Source organism: Hesperophylax consimilis, chromosome 4 (assembly GCF_061612785.1).
Source record: "Hesperophylax consimilis isolate HC1 chromosome 4, BYU_Hcon_1.0, whole genome shotgun sequence".
Taxonomy (NCBI): domain Eukaryota; kingdom Metazoa; phylum Arthropoda; class Insecta; order Trichoptera; family Limnephilidae; genus Hesperophylax; species Hesperophylax consimilis.
In genome coordinates, this window is record NC_142839.1 from 26,036,905 (window position 1) to 26,058,082 (window position 21,178).

General features: G+C 34.7%; 1 protein-coding gene across 2 annotated transcripts in view; it reads right to left on the minus strand.

Moving 5' to 3' along the window:
• Positions 1-988: 988 nt before the first annotated feature.
• Positions 989-21,178, minus strand: part of LOC149424444 (uncharacterized protein KIAA0513) — a 28,648-nt gene continuing 8,458 nt past the window's right edge. For both annotated transcript variants that reach the window (XM_089631356.1, XM_089631357.1), the window contains exons 3-10: positions 14,582-14,784; positions 11,142-11,371; positions 8,815-8,916; positions 8,243-8,403; positions 5,372-5,561; positions 3,205-3,430; positions 2,384-2,478; positions 989-2,124 (exon numbers count right to left, since the gene is read on the minus strand). In XM_089631356.1, coding sequence (XP_089487482.1) covers positions 2,057-2,124; positions 2,384-2,478; positions 3,205-3,430; positions 5,372-5,561; positions 8,243-8,403; positions 8,815-8,916; positions 11,142-11,371; positions 14,582-14,784 — 1,275 coding nt within the window. In that variant the 3' untranslated portion in view covers positions 989-2,056. The remainder of the gene's footprint in view (positions 2,125-2,383; positions 2,479-3,204; positions 3,431-5,371; positions 5,562-8,242; positions 8,404-8,814; positions 8,917-11,141; positions 11,372-14,581; positions 14,785-21,178) is intronic.

Below are 21,178 nucleotides of genomic sequence, written 5' to 3' on the forward strand. Positions count from 1 at the left end.
AAAAGTACTTTGGTCTATGGGGTGGCCCCCCCCCCCCACTCCAAATTATTTGTTGCCTCAAGATGATTGACAAGGCATAGGAAGGGGTTACCAAGAGAACCCTCACTTCTTCTTGTAAGAAGCTTTGGCCAAAGAGCGTTGTCGAATGTGATTTTAAGGGGTTTGAAACAGTACCTGTGGAGTCTACAGTCAACAAGATTGTGTCTTTGGCCAATACCACGGGACTGGAGGTGGATAACAACAATATTGATGAGCTTGTGGAAGAGCACAGTCATGAGCTGACCACCGAAGAACTAATGGAGTTGCACTGTGTTTCGCGGCAAGAAGTTATGGAAAAGGGGTTTGTTAGTGGATGAGGAGGAAGTAGCAGAGCAACAATCTTCTGGCGCAATAAGAGAAATGCTGAAAGCATGGGAAACTGTTGCATTGTACATTGAGAAGCATCACCCTAATAAGTAGGTGACTATACGTACTACAAATTTATTCAATAATAATGCTGTGTCACATATTCACCAAATTTTGAAGCGTCATCAAAAACAAATGTCTCTAGACAGCTTCCTAGTAAAAAATAATGAATTATTTGTCATAAATTCAAGAATAATAAACTAGTCATTTCAATTTATTTTATAGTTTTTTCAAATCGAAATCGCATTATAGGTTGTTATACTCCTTAACAATTTATAAGTATTTAATTATATTTGAATAAACGTTAAGATTTAAAAAAAATCGAGTATTTTTTTGGCATGGAACTCATTATAGTATTTTACATAATATAGGAAAAAATATTTTCACATAACAAGTAAGATTCTGGAATGAATTAAGCTCGTTATGAGGTTCCACTGTATATTTAAATATATATATATATTTTTTTAATACGTAGATATAAAATTGTGAATTTTACTTTCCTAAATCTAATCAGAAAATAAAACGAGTTACATATTTAGAAATCCATCTCTTTATTGTCAATCCGTCTTATTATATTGCTCTCTCACTAAAGTAAGTATTATCATAGGAATCTTTTATTCTTTTTTTCAATCACATTTTGTATCACATTCTTTTTGGAATATTTAAGAATTTTTTTTTTAATTAAGATTTATTTTTTTCAATAACGTACATTTAAGGAAGGGTTGTTTCGGAGAATTTGAACAATTCATCAAATTTCCGGATTCTGTGAATTTACTATTCAAGTTCTGTTATTATATCAGTATAGGCTAGTTGCATGACAGAACTGAAACAATAACAGAACTTGAAAAAATCTTTCACAGATCTTGAAAACTAATTGTGAAATTTGAAGAATTGTTCAAATTCTCCGAAACAACAAGTCCTTAATGTTTTTAATATAACATGAAAAGATTTTACTAGTGGTTTTAAGGACTGCATTCTCACAAAATACTGTTTTCAGTGATTGTATTTTTATCCAAAACGGCTTTTTCATCCATATGGCATTTATGGAGATATATTTGATTAATTTTTGGGTTATTACGCCGTATTGGGCTTCCTCCTTTAGCCACAATTTCGGACGGCGTTACAGTGTCCAACATCAGGGCAGATGTGTGACATGACATCAGCCCTGATGATAAATTTGACCGTGAACATCTCAAGTCATATCATACTTAGATACTATAATTTTTTGATTCAATAAAATTCACAAAACTTTAATAACCACCCCTAAACATAAAAATTTGGCTTTCCCAAATTAAATTTTTTTATGATCGTTATTGTCAAAAAAGTAGTTTAATAGAATACCTTGTAGGCCAGTAATATAATATTTACTTTTTTTTAGATTTTATTTCTAACATCGATGGTAAGTACTTCATTTTTTATCTATAATAACTAAAATAATATGTATATCTTTCATTGAAGGTGACCTCATTAGCACCAATAAAATATGTTATTCATTCTTTTAGTTTAAAATTTAATCTACATAGTAGATTTAATAAAATATTGTAATATAAACAGAATAACAATTATAATGAATTGTTTATTAATTAGGATAACATAGCCCCAACATTATCACATTATTTTCCGTGGCTGCCAAAATATTAAATGTTTTATTTTAGGCTCTCCATGGATCTGTTTCCTTGTACATTCTTTCAATATTGTCACGAAGCATCTGTTCTTGCTCTGAAATGGGTAAACATAAGAGTTATTTTAAATATTTATTCAAATCCCATATTTTAATCATGTTATTTCTCTCAGTCAATGTATCAATGAAGCCATAAAAAAAATAGTTTTCCATTTTATTCATCAAGTGTGGAAAACTTTTGAAATTTCAGGAATGCAGGCATTAAAATATGCTGCTGAATAGCAAAATTTGCATTGGAAACTGCCGATAAAAGTTTTCAAGTTTTCCCAAAATTCCTTCTCCATATAAATTTGTTACCTTTGCTTAAGTTGGCAATAATGCATTGCTTCCTTAAGAATTCTGTGCTCAACTCTCTGCTTAATCCAAAAGCGTGCATATTGTAAGTAAAAGTTCTGAAATCAAACCAAATATATTTCTTTAAAATATTTCTGTTCATTTTATTTCCATTTTAAGAGGAATGGTTGCAAGGCCTTTTTCATACAAAACTTAAATTTGGTTTGAGGCCAAAATACTTGAATAATTCCCTTTTTAATACAAAGGTGTAGCAAATATTTATTATGGATATGTGCTACTTTCTTTATTTGTGTTTTAAATTATAAAATACACACCATTAAAGAATTCAATTGTAATCTGCTAATATTTACCATTGAATACATTTGGAAGCACCACAAGGATAGAACCTAGCGAGGTTCTATATATAGCGATATTTATTTATTTATTTATATATAATTTGTACATTTATTTACAACAATTACAGGTAATAAAGCCTAAGACGTTATAATTGTACCATTTATGCAGTGTATATGCAATGCCAAAAATCTCGCAAATGCGCTATAGGACACGAAATATAAATATGGTTAAATAAAATAAATATATAATGCTCTTAATGAGTAGTTTAACCACTTAATGCTTTTGAACGAGCGGTGTTTGCGGGGTCAATTTTAAATTATGTTAACTCTTTATAAAAAATAAAATAACCTGATGTTTTTAGTTTCATTTTTGTTAAGAAAAAACCGAGTATTAAGTGGTTAAATAAATAAATAATTTACGGATGGATTAAAGGTTAAATCAAATTACAGTCAGAAAGTCACTCATATCTGAATTAGATTTTCTCTTACCCTAATTGGCCAAAGGTAATATTTTCTTGATACTGCTTGTCATCATACAGGGCTTCCATGTTATTGGAAGTTACGTCATCTTTAGTGGCAATCGGTCTGTGAATTCTTTCACACTGCAAAGCATCAAAGAAAGCGGCATTCCAGAATCTGAGGGAATGCCAAATGGGTTGGTCTCTCAAGTAGGTGTAAAGATATTCTTTATAGGGTTCACAGCCTGGCACGTCAACTAGAATAACAAAATAATTTAGGTCAAACATTCATTCAACAAATGCGTGTAATTATTGGAATACAGAGAAAATTAATATTGCGCATAGATGATGGAAGCAAAGGACATGGGCCATGGATCATTATTAGTATCAAACCGCACCTACTGCAAATCATTTCTATGGACAGCAGCGTCCCGCCTTTAGACATTTAGGGATCAATGGTGAAGGCACGAAATAAAAGGCGTGTCGTGAAGGTCACAGTGTTTATTGAGTCAGTTGCCGTGACGAGGAGATGATGTAGGACAGATGTTGAATACTCCGGTTGCTGCGGTGATGTGGTCCAGGCGGTAGGTGGCGACGGTGCGCTGGGACCGGACTCAATGTCTGTCAGGCACTGGCGATCTGGGGAATCAATACTCCAGTGCTGACGGAAGGCCGAAGGTGCGGCGGACCTTGTAGGCGGTTGAGCGGGAGCAGCGTAGACCAGTGAGGATGCTGCGTGTCCTCGTGGTGGTCATGGTGGCGTGGAAGAAGCGCTGGTCAGAGACACTGGAACCAGGGCGCTTGTAATCCGAGTAGCGCTTGCCAGGGACGGCGATCTGGACAAGGCGCTATGATGATGTCCCGATGGAGTCCATGATGGTACGGGCGAAGCCGGGAATATTGTCCTTTGCGCTAGTAAGAGGAGCGTGAATTAACACTCGTTGATTCTTGTTAAATGACGGCAGATTGTTGACTGACCGACTGACTCGCTGCGTCGGGCTTATTTATACTGTTCGGCCGGTGGCAACAACAGGTAGTTGGATTGCAACTAAATTCGAGGCACTCGCTCAATCTGGGCCTTTCGCGAACTTTCGGCGGCGCAGCAATTATGCCTAGGCGGTATACTCAAACCTTCTGGCGAGTTCTCGTAATGTGAAAGACGGACTTGCGATATTATTGTCGTCGATAGACAAGTAGGTGCTTGTAGTACGTAGGTTGCTCTGTTTTGATTTCGACTGCGAGTACGTACCTAAGTAGCAAATAGCAAGTACGTACCTAAGTAGCGTCGAGCTGCTTATTATTAATGAATTAATCTGGATTCTTCTGCTACAGACACATCAAAAGCATAAATTTCATTGGCTCCGCTGCTTAAGAGTCCGTGCATGGTCGTAGCTCGGCAACAGTCGGCACACTTCCATGCCATATCTCTCTTTATTTCTATTATCTATGACACTGAGACTGCAAATCTAATGAAGTATGATGGCTCTTTGGCCGATGAAGAGAAGCTGATTCATTTATGTTGTGGAATCAGGAGATAGCTTACTAATAACTGATTAACATGGGAATGTGGGAGATAGCACAATGGGTCTATGGCCGGAGTACTTACGGGAAGCAGAGAATAAAGTTTACTCTCATGAAGAGCCAATATAGATTATAATTTTAAAAATTATATCAATACAGATCAAAAGCAACGTCTATGGTGGCATCACATTTTTTCATTGGCAATTTTTTTTTTTAACTTTAGCTCCATATGGTCCTGAGGAAAAATAATTTCTAGTCTTCTTTGGGGATGCTGTGTGAAGGATCTATTTAAGGAAAGGAAGGAGAGGAAGATCTTTGAAGCAAAAAGATATTAGGGGTCTGGTGAAACTGGGGGTCAGTATCTCCAGGAGTGTCAGATGTTTGAATTCATCCCTCCCAATACGGTGAAGGCGATAGCTCGAGAGCGTTCTGCTGAATAGGTAAAAATATCTCTATCTATAAACACAGTTGATGGGCAGAAGCATCTGCCCCCAAAATCTAGACAATCTTCACCCCATAAACCCGGCCAGCCCTTCTAAGTCACCAAATGTAGCGAACCACTTTGGGTCACGTATGGCAGAGGAGTTATTTATCCAATGGATGATTCCCGGGGCGACTGTATTCATACCCGCCTCCCAAATTAATAGACAAAAAAAGAAATTATTTTCTTTTCATACCTTCCAAATAAAATGTGAAGCACATATTCATGAGGGACTTTGCAGGAGAGAAATCATCAGCCTCGGCGCATTCGAACAGGACGATGGCGAAATATTGTATCAGTGAGTAAAATGTAGCTTCACTGACACGTCTAGACCTTCCTCTTTGCGCATTCACGAACCTCGAAAACCACAGTCTCCCCGTCTCATTCTGGAAACATTAAAAAAGATACAAGGATAGTATTATGGTTAGGAGCCTTGATTTTGTGAACCTGATTTCCGTCAATGTACAATACTGTAAGAAATTTTCATATTCAAAAATCACTTTGTGGGTATAATTATAATTACAGTGAATTTATCAAATAGACCCATTATAAACATGTTCCCCTTCCCTACCTCCACTTTACCCCCTTTAATTACCTCCCCCTCGACCCCCCCCCCTACAAAATTTGATGTTCTCTCTCCCTCTTCTATTTACCTGTACACTGTACCTCTTAATTTAGTATGTTTCGTAAAATCCTGATGAAGGTTCAGATCGAATCGAAACCAGTTGAGTTTTTGTTATTTTTTAAATGTTGCTTGTGTCGTTGTGGAGGACTTGGCCAGCCGAGGAATTGAACTCATGACGCCTTGATGGGAACCAGACGCGATGCCAACTCAGCCACTGACCAGTCTATATATTATACTCAAATAAAGTGGTATTCAAACTAAGTTATTTTATTTTAATTATGTACCTATACTGTAAGAAATATTCGTAAATAAGGAAGAGTTAGTTTGGAGAATTCAGACGAGTGATAAAGTACCTACCTCCATTTATTTATTTATTTATTTATTAACGCCGATTATAGCGGCTTTTACAAAAGAATAAAAATTGTTTTAGTTATTATAAATACAGAATATACATAGATAAAAAAAATATAAATACAAAATACATAAAAGAGAACAATAGAAATGGTTATTATAAATACAATGCAACAATGTGTATATATAAATATATAAACAATTAATTTACAATAAATGCCGGATAAACTAATACTTTAAAACTGTATTTGGTTATATTCAATCAGAGAAGCGCTGACATACAGTTTTAATTAAGTGGTGTTTGTATGAGGATAAACTAGCAATGTTTATAGATTCATCCAAAACATATTTATTACCAAGTACATGTAGGCGATTCATTATGGAATTGAGTTCAGCGTTAGATCCTGTATTGTTGCAGTGATAGGGTAATTTGAAACGAACTGATTGACTAGGTACACGGAAACATATTAGCGAAAGAAGTTCAGGGGAGTTCAACAGGTTGGTAACGATTTTAAATATTAGTTATAGGGTGCTTCAAAAGATAAAAGCTATTTTTTTTATCAGGGCTGAATATGTTATATTATATGCTTTCAATAGCTAAAAAACTAGACTTATATGTTTTGTTTTTTCACTTAAATAAATTTTAGGGGTCGGTACTACTGATCAAAGTTTCGAAAATATGAGCCGTTCAGGACAATGATTGCAACGCTTCAGACCAAACATGTCACTACATGTAACATAATAAGCCGCGGGTAGGTTAAGCACACCCCACTCCCTACCCCTCCTCAGTATTGTAAACAATAGGAAATTAGTTTTAATGTGTATCGCAACTAGAGTCTTTGAGTAATAACACACTTTTTGTACTTGGACGGAATTTTCAATCGTGCCATATAAGTGGCGTCTACCAGTGAAAGTGTCATTAAAACTCAAAAAATGAAAGACATTTATGGCTTATTGGACACCTTACAAAAACTTTATCTTAATCAAGATTACCGTCTGTTAAATAACTTATGAGTTTCTTTTCGTTGTAAAACTATAGTGAAGAAAAACAATAACCAATCTGCAACTTCTATTGCGTCTTATGTTTTGCAAATATGAGAAAAAGCAAGTATTCCTACCAGATTAAAGAAACATGAAATAGCAAAAACACTACAAAAATAATGTATTGGGTCGAAAAAGTTAAGGAAAAACAAAGAAAATAAAGCAAAACGTTCTCCTGTTATGAAAAATAAAGAAGAAAAGTTTAAAAGTTTGATATTGCTCATGCACTGGAAGTTATTACTATCGAGAAAGACATACTGTTTTGACTCACTCAGGGGGGAAAAAGACGACCAGGTTAAATAGGTGGTTTAGAGTGTTTAGACAGAGAGCATGACAAGAAACAAGCAAAGAAGTTACAAGAGTTGGCGATGTTAGAAAGAAGAAAAAGACGAGAATAAAAATATACAAAATGCCGCACTGAAATTTTTTTTCGTCGATAATCTTTTTTCAAAGATTTCAAAAACCATTAGATACAAGATAGCTATTTGTATGCTTTACAGATTTATCTATTTAGAGAACACCTCAAATTGACAAGGAGAGAACAAAAAGGTATTAAAAATGGTAATATTTTTATGGTTTGCATTTACGCAAAGTACTGGTTTCAAACTTCATGCACACATGGTCTGATTTACAGCTTTTGAGGGATATGGTGGCATACAAAAAGTATATCAATTACCTGCAAAAGCTGCTACAAAAATATGGGGCATCTTTGGTAACTGCCTGCAGAGTTTGTTGCTTTTGCATTCTTTGATGATGATGTTTCCTTGGAAACTAAACAGAGGACCAGCCTCCGAAAGACAAGATTTGGAAAATACTCCGAAGGGAGCAACTCATGACTATGCTCTCATTCTGGTTAAGAACTTAAAAGTTCTTACAAATTAAACTTTGGATTTTTTTAAAATAGTTGTCGTTTAGGGTGATTTTTTGACGAAAGATGTTATGAGCTGGAAGGATGATGATGACTACAATAAATCGAGGACTTTTAAAATTAGTTACATCTTTGCAGAAATTACTCGTAAATGATAATAACATAGGATTAAAAAAGTTTACCTGACAAAGTTGTCCAAACTTAGCCTTTTGATCTAACTGAATTGCTCCGCTGTCTCTGAACAATTGCGAGACAAAATGTCTCATAAACTCAACAGTGGCCTCATCCGACTGACTGTCTAAACTTAGACTGGAAGCCCATGATTGGACGGAACCCTCCGACCCTGCAAATGAAACATTAATAGTTAACACATACCGATTCAAATACATAGTTGCAATAATAATAAATGTTTAATCAGTGTTACATCACAGATATTGTGGCTTTAATGCCTGATCTGCACTCCTGGCAGCTCAATCAGAGGGGGCCCTAGTGTGAGAGAGATCTACATTCACTTGTCTCCCTTTGAGATTAGTTGCCTCGTTGAAGTCCCATGTAGTTTTATGGTAAATGGCAACAAGGCAAACTGTGGAAGGGGTACTAGATCACAAATATCTCGGAAAGACATCTCGGGATGGGATATCCACGAGATATCCCTAGTAACTATAACTTATGGGAGGCTTCACTGGATAAGAACAATAAATAAACTGTTCTAACTACTTCTATGACAGAAAAAGTAACCAATATATATATTTACCTGACCGTACCCAAAACTTTTTCCCATCTTTATCGGAAGAATCTAAACTAGTGCTTGGACCATAGCCATCAAGATCGCTTGCAGAGCCACTGCTCGGGACCTCTGTAAGATAAATTTATGAGTTAAGGCAATGAGTCATGTCGTGTAACATTTGGAATCAGGTCGCTAACAATAACACTCCTTATGTAGATGGCATTAAGATTTAGGTTTAGGTTGTAAGTAGGAGATTTCGAACTTTAAAGTAGTTTTTATAGAGATGATAGTTTATTTTTTTCTGGGCTCAAAAAAGACTTAATGTATTCTACTCGTAGTATTTAAATAGCATCTAAAATATTTCTAAGAGATGAAATTTACAAAACAAAAACACATGATTTAGCATTACTTCGTAGTGCTTCGCCTTGAAACTAAATGCATGTATAGTGAAACTCTCTCGAGAAGTTGTCCAAAGGACCGGACAAACAAACTTCTTAATTGGGATCCAAATTTGGCATTCTAGTGTAGTTATTAGTATTATTAAAATTATTATTATTATTATTATATTATTAAATTCTTACGTTTTATAAGTTTTAAAATGGGTATTTCAGCAATTATATTGAACTACAACACTCTGTTAAATTATATGAATATGCTCAAATTGTTCAACAGAAGAATTTTCACTGACTTGGTATTTCTATATAAAATTCTAAATGATTTAGTTGATAGTCCGGTATTGCTAGAATTGATAAGCTTCCGAATTCCACAATGTAATACTAGAAGTCAGGATTTATTTCAGTGCAGAAATTCTGGGAATAACTACCATATGTATTCCTCTTTGCCCAGAATACTGATGGAGGGAAACAATTATACCAAGTCAGTGGACATCTTCAAATTATGTTTAAACAAATATAAAATGTTGTTAATGAAGCAATTCAGTTATGTACAATAAATAATGTATATTTCTTAATATTCTCATGTAAAAGCTCCGAAAAAGGGTATTAATAAATAAATAAATAAATTATGTATTTTCAAATCGTAATTTAGTACACGATTCAAAGTCATTTTGCTTATCAACTTCTTTAAATCTATTTTGATGTTAGTTTTACACTTCTGATCATATAAACAGTCATTCAAATAGAATATTATATTATGAAGCATTGTCGAGTTTTTGTTTTATTAATGTTTTAGATTTAATTTCTCGAAAAGTACCCACAATATTATAATTATTTTTTGATTGTGATGGATTCGGCCGTCACCTTATGGAAGAAAGATGGTTTGATTCCCTAATTTTTAAGTCTCGCGTAATTTGCTTCAGCAAACTTGTACATTTTTTACTTCCAATCCTTTCAATGTTGATGGGAGAGGAATGTGAAATATTACGCAGTAGGTACAGGCAAAACATTTCAAAGGGCGCATGAGCGAATGTATTTGTGCATTTCAATAAATGTATTCAAACTGTATATAAAAAATGGGTCTAACTAGTTGGAACTCCCGCCCGCAGTCTCCTCTTACCTCGCAGTAGTTCTTCGATACAGTATTTCACTACACAAGCAAGAATCTCTTTAAAATGATTTGCCTGCACATATAATATCGACTGTTTTCTTAAAACACTTTTCCGTTGTTTCATATTATTTAAGTAATTTTGCCTGATAAAGGCATTAATACTAAAAACTAAATTTATTTATTAGGTTATCACGAGAAAACCGTGTATGAAAATACTCAATCCTCAAATCTCTCAATCTATATAAATAAAAATGTAAATGTTTGCTTCTTCAAAACCTTAAATCTTCTAAACTTCTTCACCGATTGGTTTGAAATTTTGACACAGCGTTGAATTCAATTATGCATGTGTTTTTTATATACTTTTATTATATAGATGACAGGTGAAAAAATGCTTTTTTTTCAAAACGTTGTCATCTGTTGGACGTAAAAGCAACACGCGCTATTGTTTCTATCTGCACAGTCAGACTAGATACAGAGGTACAGCTAGTTAGAAATAGAATTATTACAATATTATACATCAAAAAATTTTTAAAACAAATAACCACTTTCATATTACGAATTTAAATATTTATTTTGTCGTCTCCTATAAAGTTTTCACTTTGTGGCTTGAAGAGTTTCATCAAACCACAGTCGATATGTAAACAGGTGGTAATACACTGGTAATACGCTGGTCGATAGGTGGCAGGACTAGTAGTGGAATAAATCTAATTTGATATTTACACCATTTTCAGAGGAGGTTATAGTGAATAAGTCTATGTAACTATTTAATAATATCACAAATAAAAAAAGAACTAACCTAAAACAATAAAATAGTCAAATTGTGTTATGTTTAAAATCATGCTACTTGCCCATTTCTACTTTGAGTTTATCGTAAGGATCAGGTCCCGTGGCCACCAGGCTACATTCCATGTTGCTGTCGATAGACTGTGACAGATGTAATGATGAGAGCTCCCTGTCTATATCTGTGCTTGCCTCACATCTCAGACTCGCATCCTCGTGGTTATTGCCAGATTCACAATGGGCAATGGAAGTGGACAGAGAATCTTCACTTTGCTCTCTGCTGAATTCGCATTTGGACCTAGTAAATAAAATTTTTTAAAAGTATTGTTTAGCCAAATAATTGTTTCCACTTAGGGATGCAATTGGTTTAGTGTGTGTAATTAGAGGATTATGCTTTGTATAATACAGTGGCGGCTCGAGCACTTCTTCAATGGTGGGGACCGAATTTCTTATGCGTACTGAAAATCGAAGAATAATATTCTATATAAATATACACATTCTATATTTATATATCTTAACGCATTGTGGAATATATCTTGAACGCCATTGTGGAAATGAAGAAAAATTACCATTTTAAATTTGAAAAAAAAAAAACTCAGTTGGCATCGGCGACCATCAAAACGTATTCCTTTATTTTTTTGACCAAAATTTTCCATGAAAATCAAGAAAATTAACTGCGGTCACCGATGACTGTCATGGCGCTATGGGAGAAAAATGATGATTTTCGTTATGAAGTCACCGGTGACCTGCATGGCGTTCAACGTGTTAATGTATAAAAATCACGTGTCACTGTGTTCGTACAAGCTACTATCTAAAACCGCTTTATTTCATCGATTTCAATTTTTTGAAAATACATACAACCACAAATTTTAACATCCTTACATAGAAGGCGGTCTGTGGCAGGACAACATCTGCTCAGGCCCACTAGTATTATATAAAATTTCCACCACAAAAATGTACATACAAGTGCGCACAATTCACATACGGGTGCGCAGCGCAGCAGGGCGGAATTCCTGGAGAACGAATCCAAATGCACTAATTCGAATTTCAAGCAAAAAAGTTCGTTGACGTCCTCATACTGCACTGTGCCCACTGCGCATGGTCAATGCTCAGTAGCTTCAGCGCCTTGAATTCAAGTAGTGTGTTGTATATTCTGCCATGTTAACTAAAACAGTGTCTTCCTTGAGAATCTTAAAGAATACATTATGTTTTTAGTTAAAACGGCAGTATTATTGTGTATATAAAATTTTATTAGTAAAAGATTTTGTAAGCTACAAGGAAGGCCACGGAGCGGACGTCAGTTCGCATGTAGGAACTATTCTATTTTCTAAACTCCTAAACAATTTTTCGTTTTATATATCTGCATATGTTAATTATAAAAATTCAGGTCCTCCCGTGTGAGGTCAATATTAAAAAGAATGAGTATTTTTAATTTTTTTTTTTGTCTTAAGGTATTTAAATTTACAGGTATAAAAAAAGAGTTGTATGTTTTGCTGGTGTTTTTGATATTTATTTGTATTACTATCTTTTTTGTATATTTGGTTGCTTGATTATTTTTTTATTATTTACACTTATAGTGCATGAAAACAAAATTATTGATGTGTTATCTTTCAATTAACCTTTTAATTTATTGTATGTATCTTAATAATAATTGGATTACTTGTAGTTGTATAGAACCGTTTTCTTGAAAAAATTGTCTCAAGTATGCTTTAAATATTAGTAAAATAACGTGATTGCTAGGGCTCCAGGCTGGGTCTCATGATTTATAACCCCATGAATGGGGGGCATGGGTTCCGGGCTCAGAACTCATGCCCCGCATATACATAGGGTACAGACGGAACTGCAGGGGGAGCCCAGTCAGCATTTTCTGAAATGCTGACCATTAGATCCGCCTATGTTGAGCTTCTTCCTTATCATTTAAAAATCTACAAACGAATTTGTTCTGAACTCGTTCCAGTGGACATACTTTAGTGGCCATTACAATTATGACATCCTGAGATTTTTCACATGTAATAATTTATTATCATCAAACCCATGAGGTAAGGATGTTCATCAAAGAGTTGCCGTAAAAATCGAAAGCATTAGATTCCCATTGGATGTATTATATAATATTATGAATACTCTTTTGTTGGAGGAATTTAAATCTGAATATTAACTCCCACCAAACTCGTGTTAACCCTTTAGGTACGGTTTGCCGATATATTCGCATGATACATGACACTTATCTGACATATAGGCAGGGCCATAGAAACAATAGAAAAATAGGAAACATGTGTCCCTGTAACCTGCTCATTTGCCAATACAAATATTGGAAAATACTTTTAAAACTAACTCAATTACTGTTAGTAGAAAGTCCTTATACAATAGTACTTAATCTATAAAAATAAAAATGAAAATGTTAGTTTGTTCAAAATCTAAAATCTTAATTAATCTGATTTGAAATTCTGACACAACGGTGCATTTACCATTATTATATAGCTGTCACTGGTGATAAGTAAAACATGTTTTTTTTAAAAACAGCGCCATCTGTTGGACGTAAAAGCAAAATGAGCTATTGTTTCTCTATCCGCATAGACAGAGTGAACCACAGCAACGCGTGGCGGGGTATAGCTTGTAATAAAATAAAAAAGTATTAAATGTCATTAAAATAATATATATTATTAGTTATTTTATGTTGGAATGGATTATTGACACTTCATGAAACTGTGATAAAACAATTAACGCACCTAAAGAGTTAAGGCGATGCACTACTTCGTGTAATATTTTGTATCGAGCCGCCATCAATAACACTCCTTACGTAGATGGCGATAAGGCTTAAATTCACGCTTAACACCATCCAGCTGTTTTGATTTAGGCGAGAAAAAAACATGGCCAAAAAGTGCCTTTCATTTTATTTTGTAGATGATCAGGCATAAATATTTAAATTTTTTTCGATCATTTTATAAATAACTTAATTTGCCACATTATACAATAAAACCATAACCGAAAATGGGTTCGTAAGTAGGAAATTTTTTAATTTAAAGCAGTTTCATAGGACTTATAAATTATTTTTTTCTGGGCTTATAAAAAGACTTATCTAAAAAATACTCGATTATTTCAAAGGCCAAGAAGTATTATACTCGCGGTATTTATTTAAAGCATCTGAAACATTTCTAGGTGACCAAATTTTCAAACCAAAAACACGTGATTTTGCATTGCTACGTAGTGCATCGCCTTAACTAAGGCTGCCAATATAAAGCATATGTTTACTAATGCAATTTTCAATACATTAGCACGGCGTAGGAAGGAACTTTGGTCAGTGGTAAGCAGCATACGGGTTATATGCATATTTATGTGACGAATATAAAAAAGATTTTTAGGGTGATTAAGTTTCCGATTTTGGACAATGTAAATCTGTCCGAAATGTTGGCTAAAGAAAGAGGAAGCCCAAAATGACATAGTAACTAAAACATGAATCATGAAAATACATTTGGCCATTAAAATCTCAAATCATAAGATATCAACTTACTGTTCTAGTAAAAATTTTCGCTTGTGTTTGGCCAGGGCTTCTCTATCTTCGAATGTGAGCCCCAAGGAGGGCAGGGCATGCAGTTTTCTTGTGGCCATCATGCCCCCGGAGTGCAGGGGCTCCGGCGGAGGGGCGCTGCCGTAGCTGAAACCTTCCTCGGTGGAGTAGGATGAAGACTGGCTCATGCTCAGAGCTGATTCCAACTGAAAATATTATTTCATAAGCATCATAAGATTTACATAACCTACAGATGGACAACCTTAATTTTGCAGTCGATGGTTTCGTTATTGTATATTTTGTAGATAAAAAATAATCAATGGATTTAAAAACTAGTTAGTAAGGTGATATTTCTTAAAAATGACACTACATAAATTATTAAAGAGCGCACATTAGAATATACTTGTGCACACAAATAGTGATTCAAAATAGTTAGAAATATTTTGGAACACCTACCCACAATCTCATCTTACCTCGCAGAAGTCCTACGTTATATTACTCTACTACACTGGGCATCGTTTTAACTCTGTGAAAATTTTTGCTGGTGTCGTTGGAATGGTCAGCACTAGTTCTAACAGCCTTTTGACATGTGGCAGTGCCTGGTCCAACTTATTATTGATGTAGAACATCAATAATTCTGCAGTAGAAGCACAATTTTCCCAAAGTTCTTTGTCACTGTACAGTACAATAAGTTAGCATTTTAACTCGGTACCTGCAGTACAGTCCCGTTATTTTGTTAAATGCATCCTGCGGGAACTCTCTACTATATATGTCGAACCGTGATAAGTCAAATAAAGCTAATGAAAGTAACTTTTTCAATATCAGCGAAATGCATCTCAAACTGACCAATAATATTATTATGCATTTCAAAATACAGGGCTTAGCTATCCATTCTGGATATATGTCTGACATGCACATTGAACCATGGGCTCTGGCAACAAATATGTTACTGCAGAGTACACTGCATTTAATTCTTTTTCGGACTTTAAATTCCTGATAGATTCAGTGGCACACATAATACGCCTTCGACCAAATTCAATGTCAATGGATCTTAGTTGTAAAATCTAACTCAGGTCAGTAAAAACAAAAAAATATGATAAGTTAATATCAAGAACATAAATTGAAAGTTTTCCAATGAGTTAATAAGTCGAACCAAGTCACGGACAGAATGATAATTAAAATTATTAATGATTATTTCTAATACCTCCATCAAATGTTCCCCAGTTTTGGCCACCACAGTAACCGCGTAAGATGTGTTGTTCCGGCTTATAGGTGCGTTGGTGGGAAGTCTCTGGGTTCTAACACAATCAAGTTCATTTGTCCTCTTTTTTGATTTGTAGAAAAAAGCCGAGAACCCTGCCAGTGTATTATGTGTAAAATATTTGGACTTCTCAGATTAATCCAGTCCCTTTACTAAGTACCAAGTTCAACTGATGCGCGTAGCAGTGAATGAAAGTTGCCTGTAGGGCAGTCTTCTCGATTTTAGCCTGTAGCCCATTGAGCTCGGACGACATCACCGCTGCTCGGTCGTATGTCTGGGCAACAAGTATACCTTTGTAGTTGAACTTACTTAAAGTTTTTTTTACCAAATCATTAAAGCAGGTTGCATTGTGACCAGCACTTACGTCGAAGACTCCCATAAATCTTTCGACTGCCACGTCCTTCAGGTATCATTTTATAATGGACACTTGTGATTTATACACTTGTGGTTGGTACTCTCGTCTTCATCTATTTCCAAAGAAAAAAATGGAGGTTCTGCAATTTCCTCATTGATGACCTGCTGTATCACATAACACAAGGATACACTAAGTTTCTTTTTGTGTTATTTTAGAAACGCCAGTGAAAACTGTGGAATCTTTGTTGACTCGTAGAAATGGATCATCGTTACACAAATGGTCAAACTGGTCTCTGTAATTCTCGGCAGCCTCATCGCTGCCCCGGAAGGCTGACTCTTGCCCCGCTAGAAGTGAAGTAATATGGATAAGTCATTCTCCATATGACTCCCCCATCTCCCTCTGCCAATATTAAATCAACGACTCTGAGGCAGGAGGCAGGCCCTATTCATGCCCTATTTATATTTCTACGTGACCGTGTGGTGTCGTGGTGTGCTAGTTGCAGTGTTGCCAAATGTATGTTTTTTTCATCTTTTCACTGTGGATCTGCGGGTGAAATCCCGTATTCAGAAATGTAGTTCTTGTAGTACGAGTTCACAATGTCTCATTTTCTAATATAATATAATATCATGTAACTTCAATTAGATATTCTGGATACGAACTACTGTAAAATGAAATTGTTTTTTGAGTAATGTGGGTACAACCCCAACCTTCCTCCTCCCTTCTCTTTCCCCTCCTCATCCTCCTTAAGATCGTCACTCTCGAGTAGTATGACTTTTTTGTCCGTGATAACTTCATGGCCATGCACAAATATCAATCCATGTTTCAAATAATGTTATGTTAGATTATTGTGAAAAATACAAAAAATATACTGATAATCCTCACATAGCAAACCAAAAAATATGAAATATTAATTTATATTGTATTGGATGACTGATCTTTTTTCATATTATGAACAAAGATCAGTCATCCAATAATATATTACGTTTTTCTTAGATATTATGGGTAGCCACTTAATATCTAGTCCGCTGTAATAATGATTTTATAATTTGGATACCTGCAGAAAACATTAGCACTATTACAAAAACATTGCAATCCGGGTTGCACGGTTTGGTTGTAAAATCGCTTATTCGATTCCACTCACAGAAATTTACTACCCATATTCACAGATGTTTTAAAATTGTTTCCATAAGTAGTTTTTCGTATCGGAAAATGGGCATTCTCACAAACTATGGATACCTTCAAATATATATGGAAGATTTAAAGTTAATTTATAAATCTGATCATAGAGTATAGCATATTTTCATTCATAATTATTGATTAAACTATTTAAAACGTCACATTACTAAACAGTTCGAACTGGCTACAACGTCATTATGACGTAGAAAAAGATGCTGGATTGTAAAAAGGTTGTCACCAACGTTGGTCAGTGTGACGTCAACAACGCCGTATACACAAACATGAACAAAAACGAACACGTGATTTTCGGAGTTTCACATGAAACGGCGGCAAATCAAAAAGTGCATAAATTAAACCATTGTAGAAAATTTATTCTTCAACTTAAAAATAAAATAAAATGACTTTTATCATTAATTTTTTTTTTTAATTCTTCTATGACAAAAAAAAACTATATTACCACTTTTTGGGTTACACGGTTTTGTCAAAACACAGCAGCCTGGTGAAACATGACAAATCAGAATCGAAACGTTTGTTTCTAATGACTTTAACTGTTTTTGGTGACCCTGGTACTTTCCAACCTTCATCTACCCCATCTCTTTCCTTCCCAACTCCTTTAAGCCTCACAACATTACCTAATATGGGGTGCCATAGTCCCACTGGCTCTGAACAGTTGGGACTCTTGCAGTAGGTATTCACATATAAAAAATAGGGATGATACATAGAACGCTAATATTTTTATCTACTATCATATCAATATAAAACAAATGTTGGACAGCATTTTTTTATTATTTTTCATTGAATCCTGGAAAATAACCACATCATGGAAAAATCTAACTACCTCTACAATATTCCTACATCATTGTAGGTAGTATTAGAAACATGAAACTGTTCAAGTGCTGATAATAAATAATGGTATCTGTATTTATCAGACTAATCTGGTGTTGGAGGTCATGGAACGCTAAATTAATATGAGGCCCCATGTAGAGTGTAGATCGTAACACGTAGCAGATGTGTGCGTGCACTATTTTTTATTACTAAAACCTAATCTGGGTAACTAGTAACTAGCATGGTCATTCAATAAACGTTTTATCGATAATGTCGGTAACTTATCATCATTCCCAAGCACAACTGCAGATCGCCAATGAACAAATAATGGTTCCAAAGATATTAGAAGAACGAGATGTGCTATGCGCAGTTCGTACTGAGTGGAATTGTTTTGCCGAGTGTCGCCGGTTTTGTTCACCAATACTACTGCACACCTTCGCTTACGCTAAGGCATCGCTAAGGTATCCGCACTAATACATAGAACAGATTTCTGTGCGTACACGTACCGATACCGTTCAAAGTACCCTAATTAGTTAGTACTCCGGCTACGGTCCGGCGGCCAACATAGCATATCTTGTTCTTCTAATATCTTTGAATGGTTCACAACGACTAAGTGTCAGTCATTGTATAGTGTTCTTAATTTATTCAATGTGAACTGTTGTTTGTATGTTAGCAATTTGCAGTATTGCACGGGAACGAATAAAAGTTATTGATAAATTCTTTATTGATTAACCATATTAGATACCCTGAAGGTTCAAAAATCGCACACTGCACAATGATTTTTTCGATTCAGAAAAAGTTTAATAATGAGTTGAGCATATTTAAAAAATATATTTTTAGCATATTTTCAAAAGCGTGGCAATTTTTTAAAACATTGCATTTTTAATAGGTAATAGGTAGGTACTTGTAGTGAAGCAATTTTTTTAAACCTGTGTAAAACCGAGGAAAACAATACAATATTTTTTTAAAGCCCACATTGTCTGCAGCTGCTGGCAGTTAATGGTAAAAATAATAAATCTACTGTAACTGAGTTACTTACATAACTTAGCACTAGTTGGTCTAAGTACTGGTGAACAGTAAACCCCACATCCAAACAAGTACATATGTTTCGAATTTTCTCTTCTACGTAGGTATACTTAGGTACCTACCTAAGTAATTATAACTATATATTATTTTTATAGTGATTTAATTTTGTACGAAACGTTGGCCAAAGAAGGAGGTAGCGCAATGCGACATAATACCCCCAAAATAAATCACTTCAATACTTTTGGCCATGAAAATCTCAAATCATGACCATACATTATTTTATTCAACTTTTTGTTATTGTATTCTAATAAGAAAACACGCAATTTTTCCACAGTTACATCACTATCAATGAAAATTCTTTTTCAAACTTTCTTCAAGAAGGTAGGTACCATAATATTGAGAATGCTAATAAAAAGTCCAAATAAACACGACGATTTTACAATTGAAAAAAGAATATTTGCAGAACCCTTAAAATGGCCACCACTTGGGTTACCACCTTGAAACTGAAACAGAACAAACAAAACAGTTTTACCGGTCGGTGGATGAATTGACATCGAGTTTGGGTCCCACCCAGGAGTAGTGAGTTCAATTCCTCGGCTGGCTAAGTCCTCCATCAAAACACAAGCAACATTTTTTTGTCAGGTTATTTGTAACCCGGGAATATTTGACTTAAAAAAATACAGGACTTCGATTCGCTCAGTCAATGAGCTTAGGACGGGTTGTTTCGGAGAATTTGAACAATTCATCAAATTTCAACGTTCATTTTCAAGTTCTGTGAAAGATTTTTTCAAGTTCTGTTTTTATTTCAGTTTTGTCAAGCAACTAGCCTACAATGATATAATAACAGAACTTGAATAGGACTTTCACAGAACCCGAAAATGAACGTTGAAATTTGATGAATTGTTCAAATTCTCCGAAACAACCCGTCCTTAGTGTTCAAGGTTGAAGAAATAAATCAAATCATTAAATATTAGTTTACATTTTCGTAAAAACAATAGGTAAGTCTAAACAATGAAACTTTAAATGATTTTGGTAATTTTTGGATAGGGCCTGACACGCTTATTACGAATATTTTTTAGAAAAAAACTTTATATTCGCCTTAATTACTATAAAAGAAAACTTTTTGCATTTCGGGCGGCGGAAAATTATGAATTTAAATTTTCAATTGCGTTAACCAAAATTCACTTCGCGAATCGATGCGGCGGCAATCAGCTGCCATTAGGTACGTCACTGTTATGTTGGTATCCCTGATACATTGATTTATATCACAAACCATGTTACACAAACCTAGCGTAGCCGGTAAACTAGTTGAAAACTGGGATGTTTTTCTTGCCTTGACGCGAGCAGGCGTTATTAAGGGGCACTTTCCTTTGTATCACAAACCATATTACACAAACCTCGGCATCCCACGAAGATAGCAACGGTCGTATTTAGCTCTTGTTAATGCATCAGTGATACCAACATAACAGTGCGTTCCTAATGGCGTCGCGTTGTCGCCACATCGATTCGCGAAGTGAATTTTGGTTTTATGCAATTAAAAATCAAAATGCATAATTTTCCGCCGCCCGAAATGCAAAAAGTTTTCTTTTATAGTAATTAAGGCGAATATAAAGTTTTTTTCTAAAAATTATTCGTAATAAGCGTGTCAGGCCCTATCCAAAATTTACCATGATTTTAACTATGTTAAAATCATTTAAAGTTTCATTGTAGATTTTAAAATTTCAAGCGTCAAATTTGAGGGTTGACCCAGTGTTGCAGTAATAAAATAACATTCAGTGTGAAGTTTTATAAAAAAATTAAGTTATTACTTATTACTTACATTTAACCCTTTCAATACCAGACTTTTTCCAGCCAACGAAAAAAATGTTTTTCTACATTATTGAGTTCTGTGATTTTTTTCAATATTTTTACAAAAAAAAAAATTTTTTTTTTCCATACGGTTTTCGAAATATTTCAT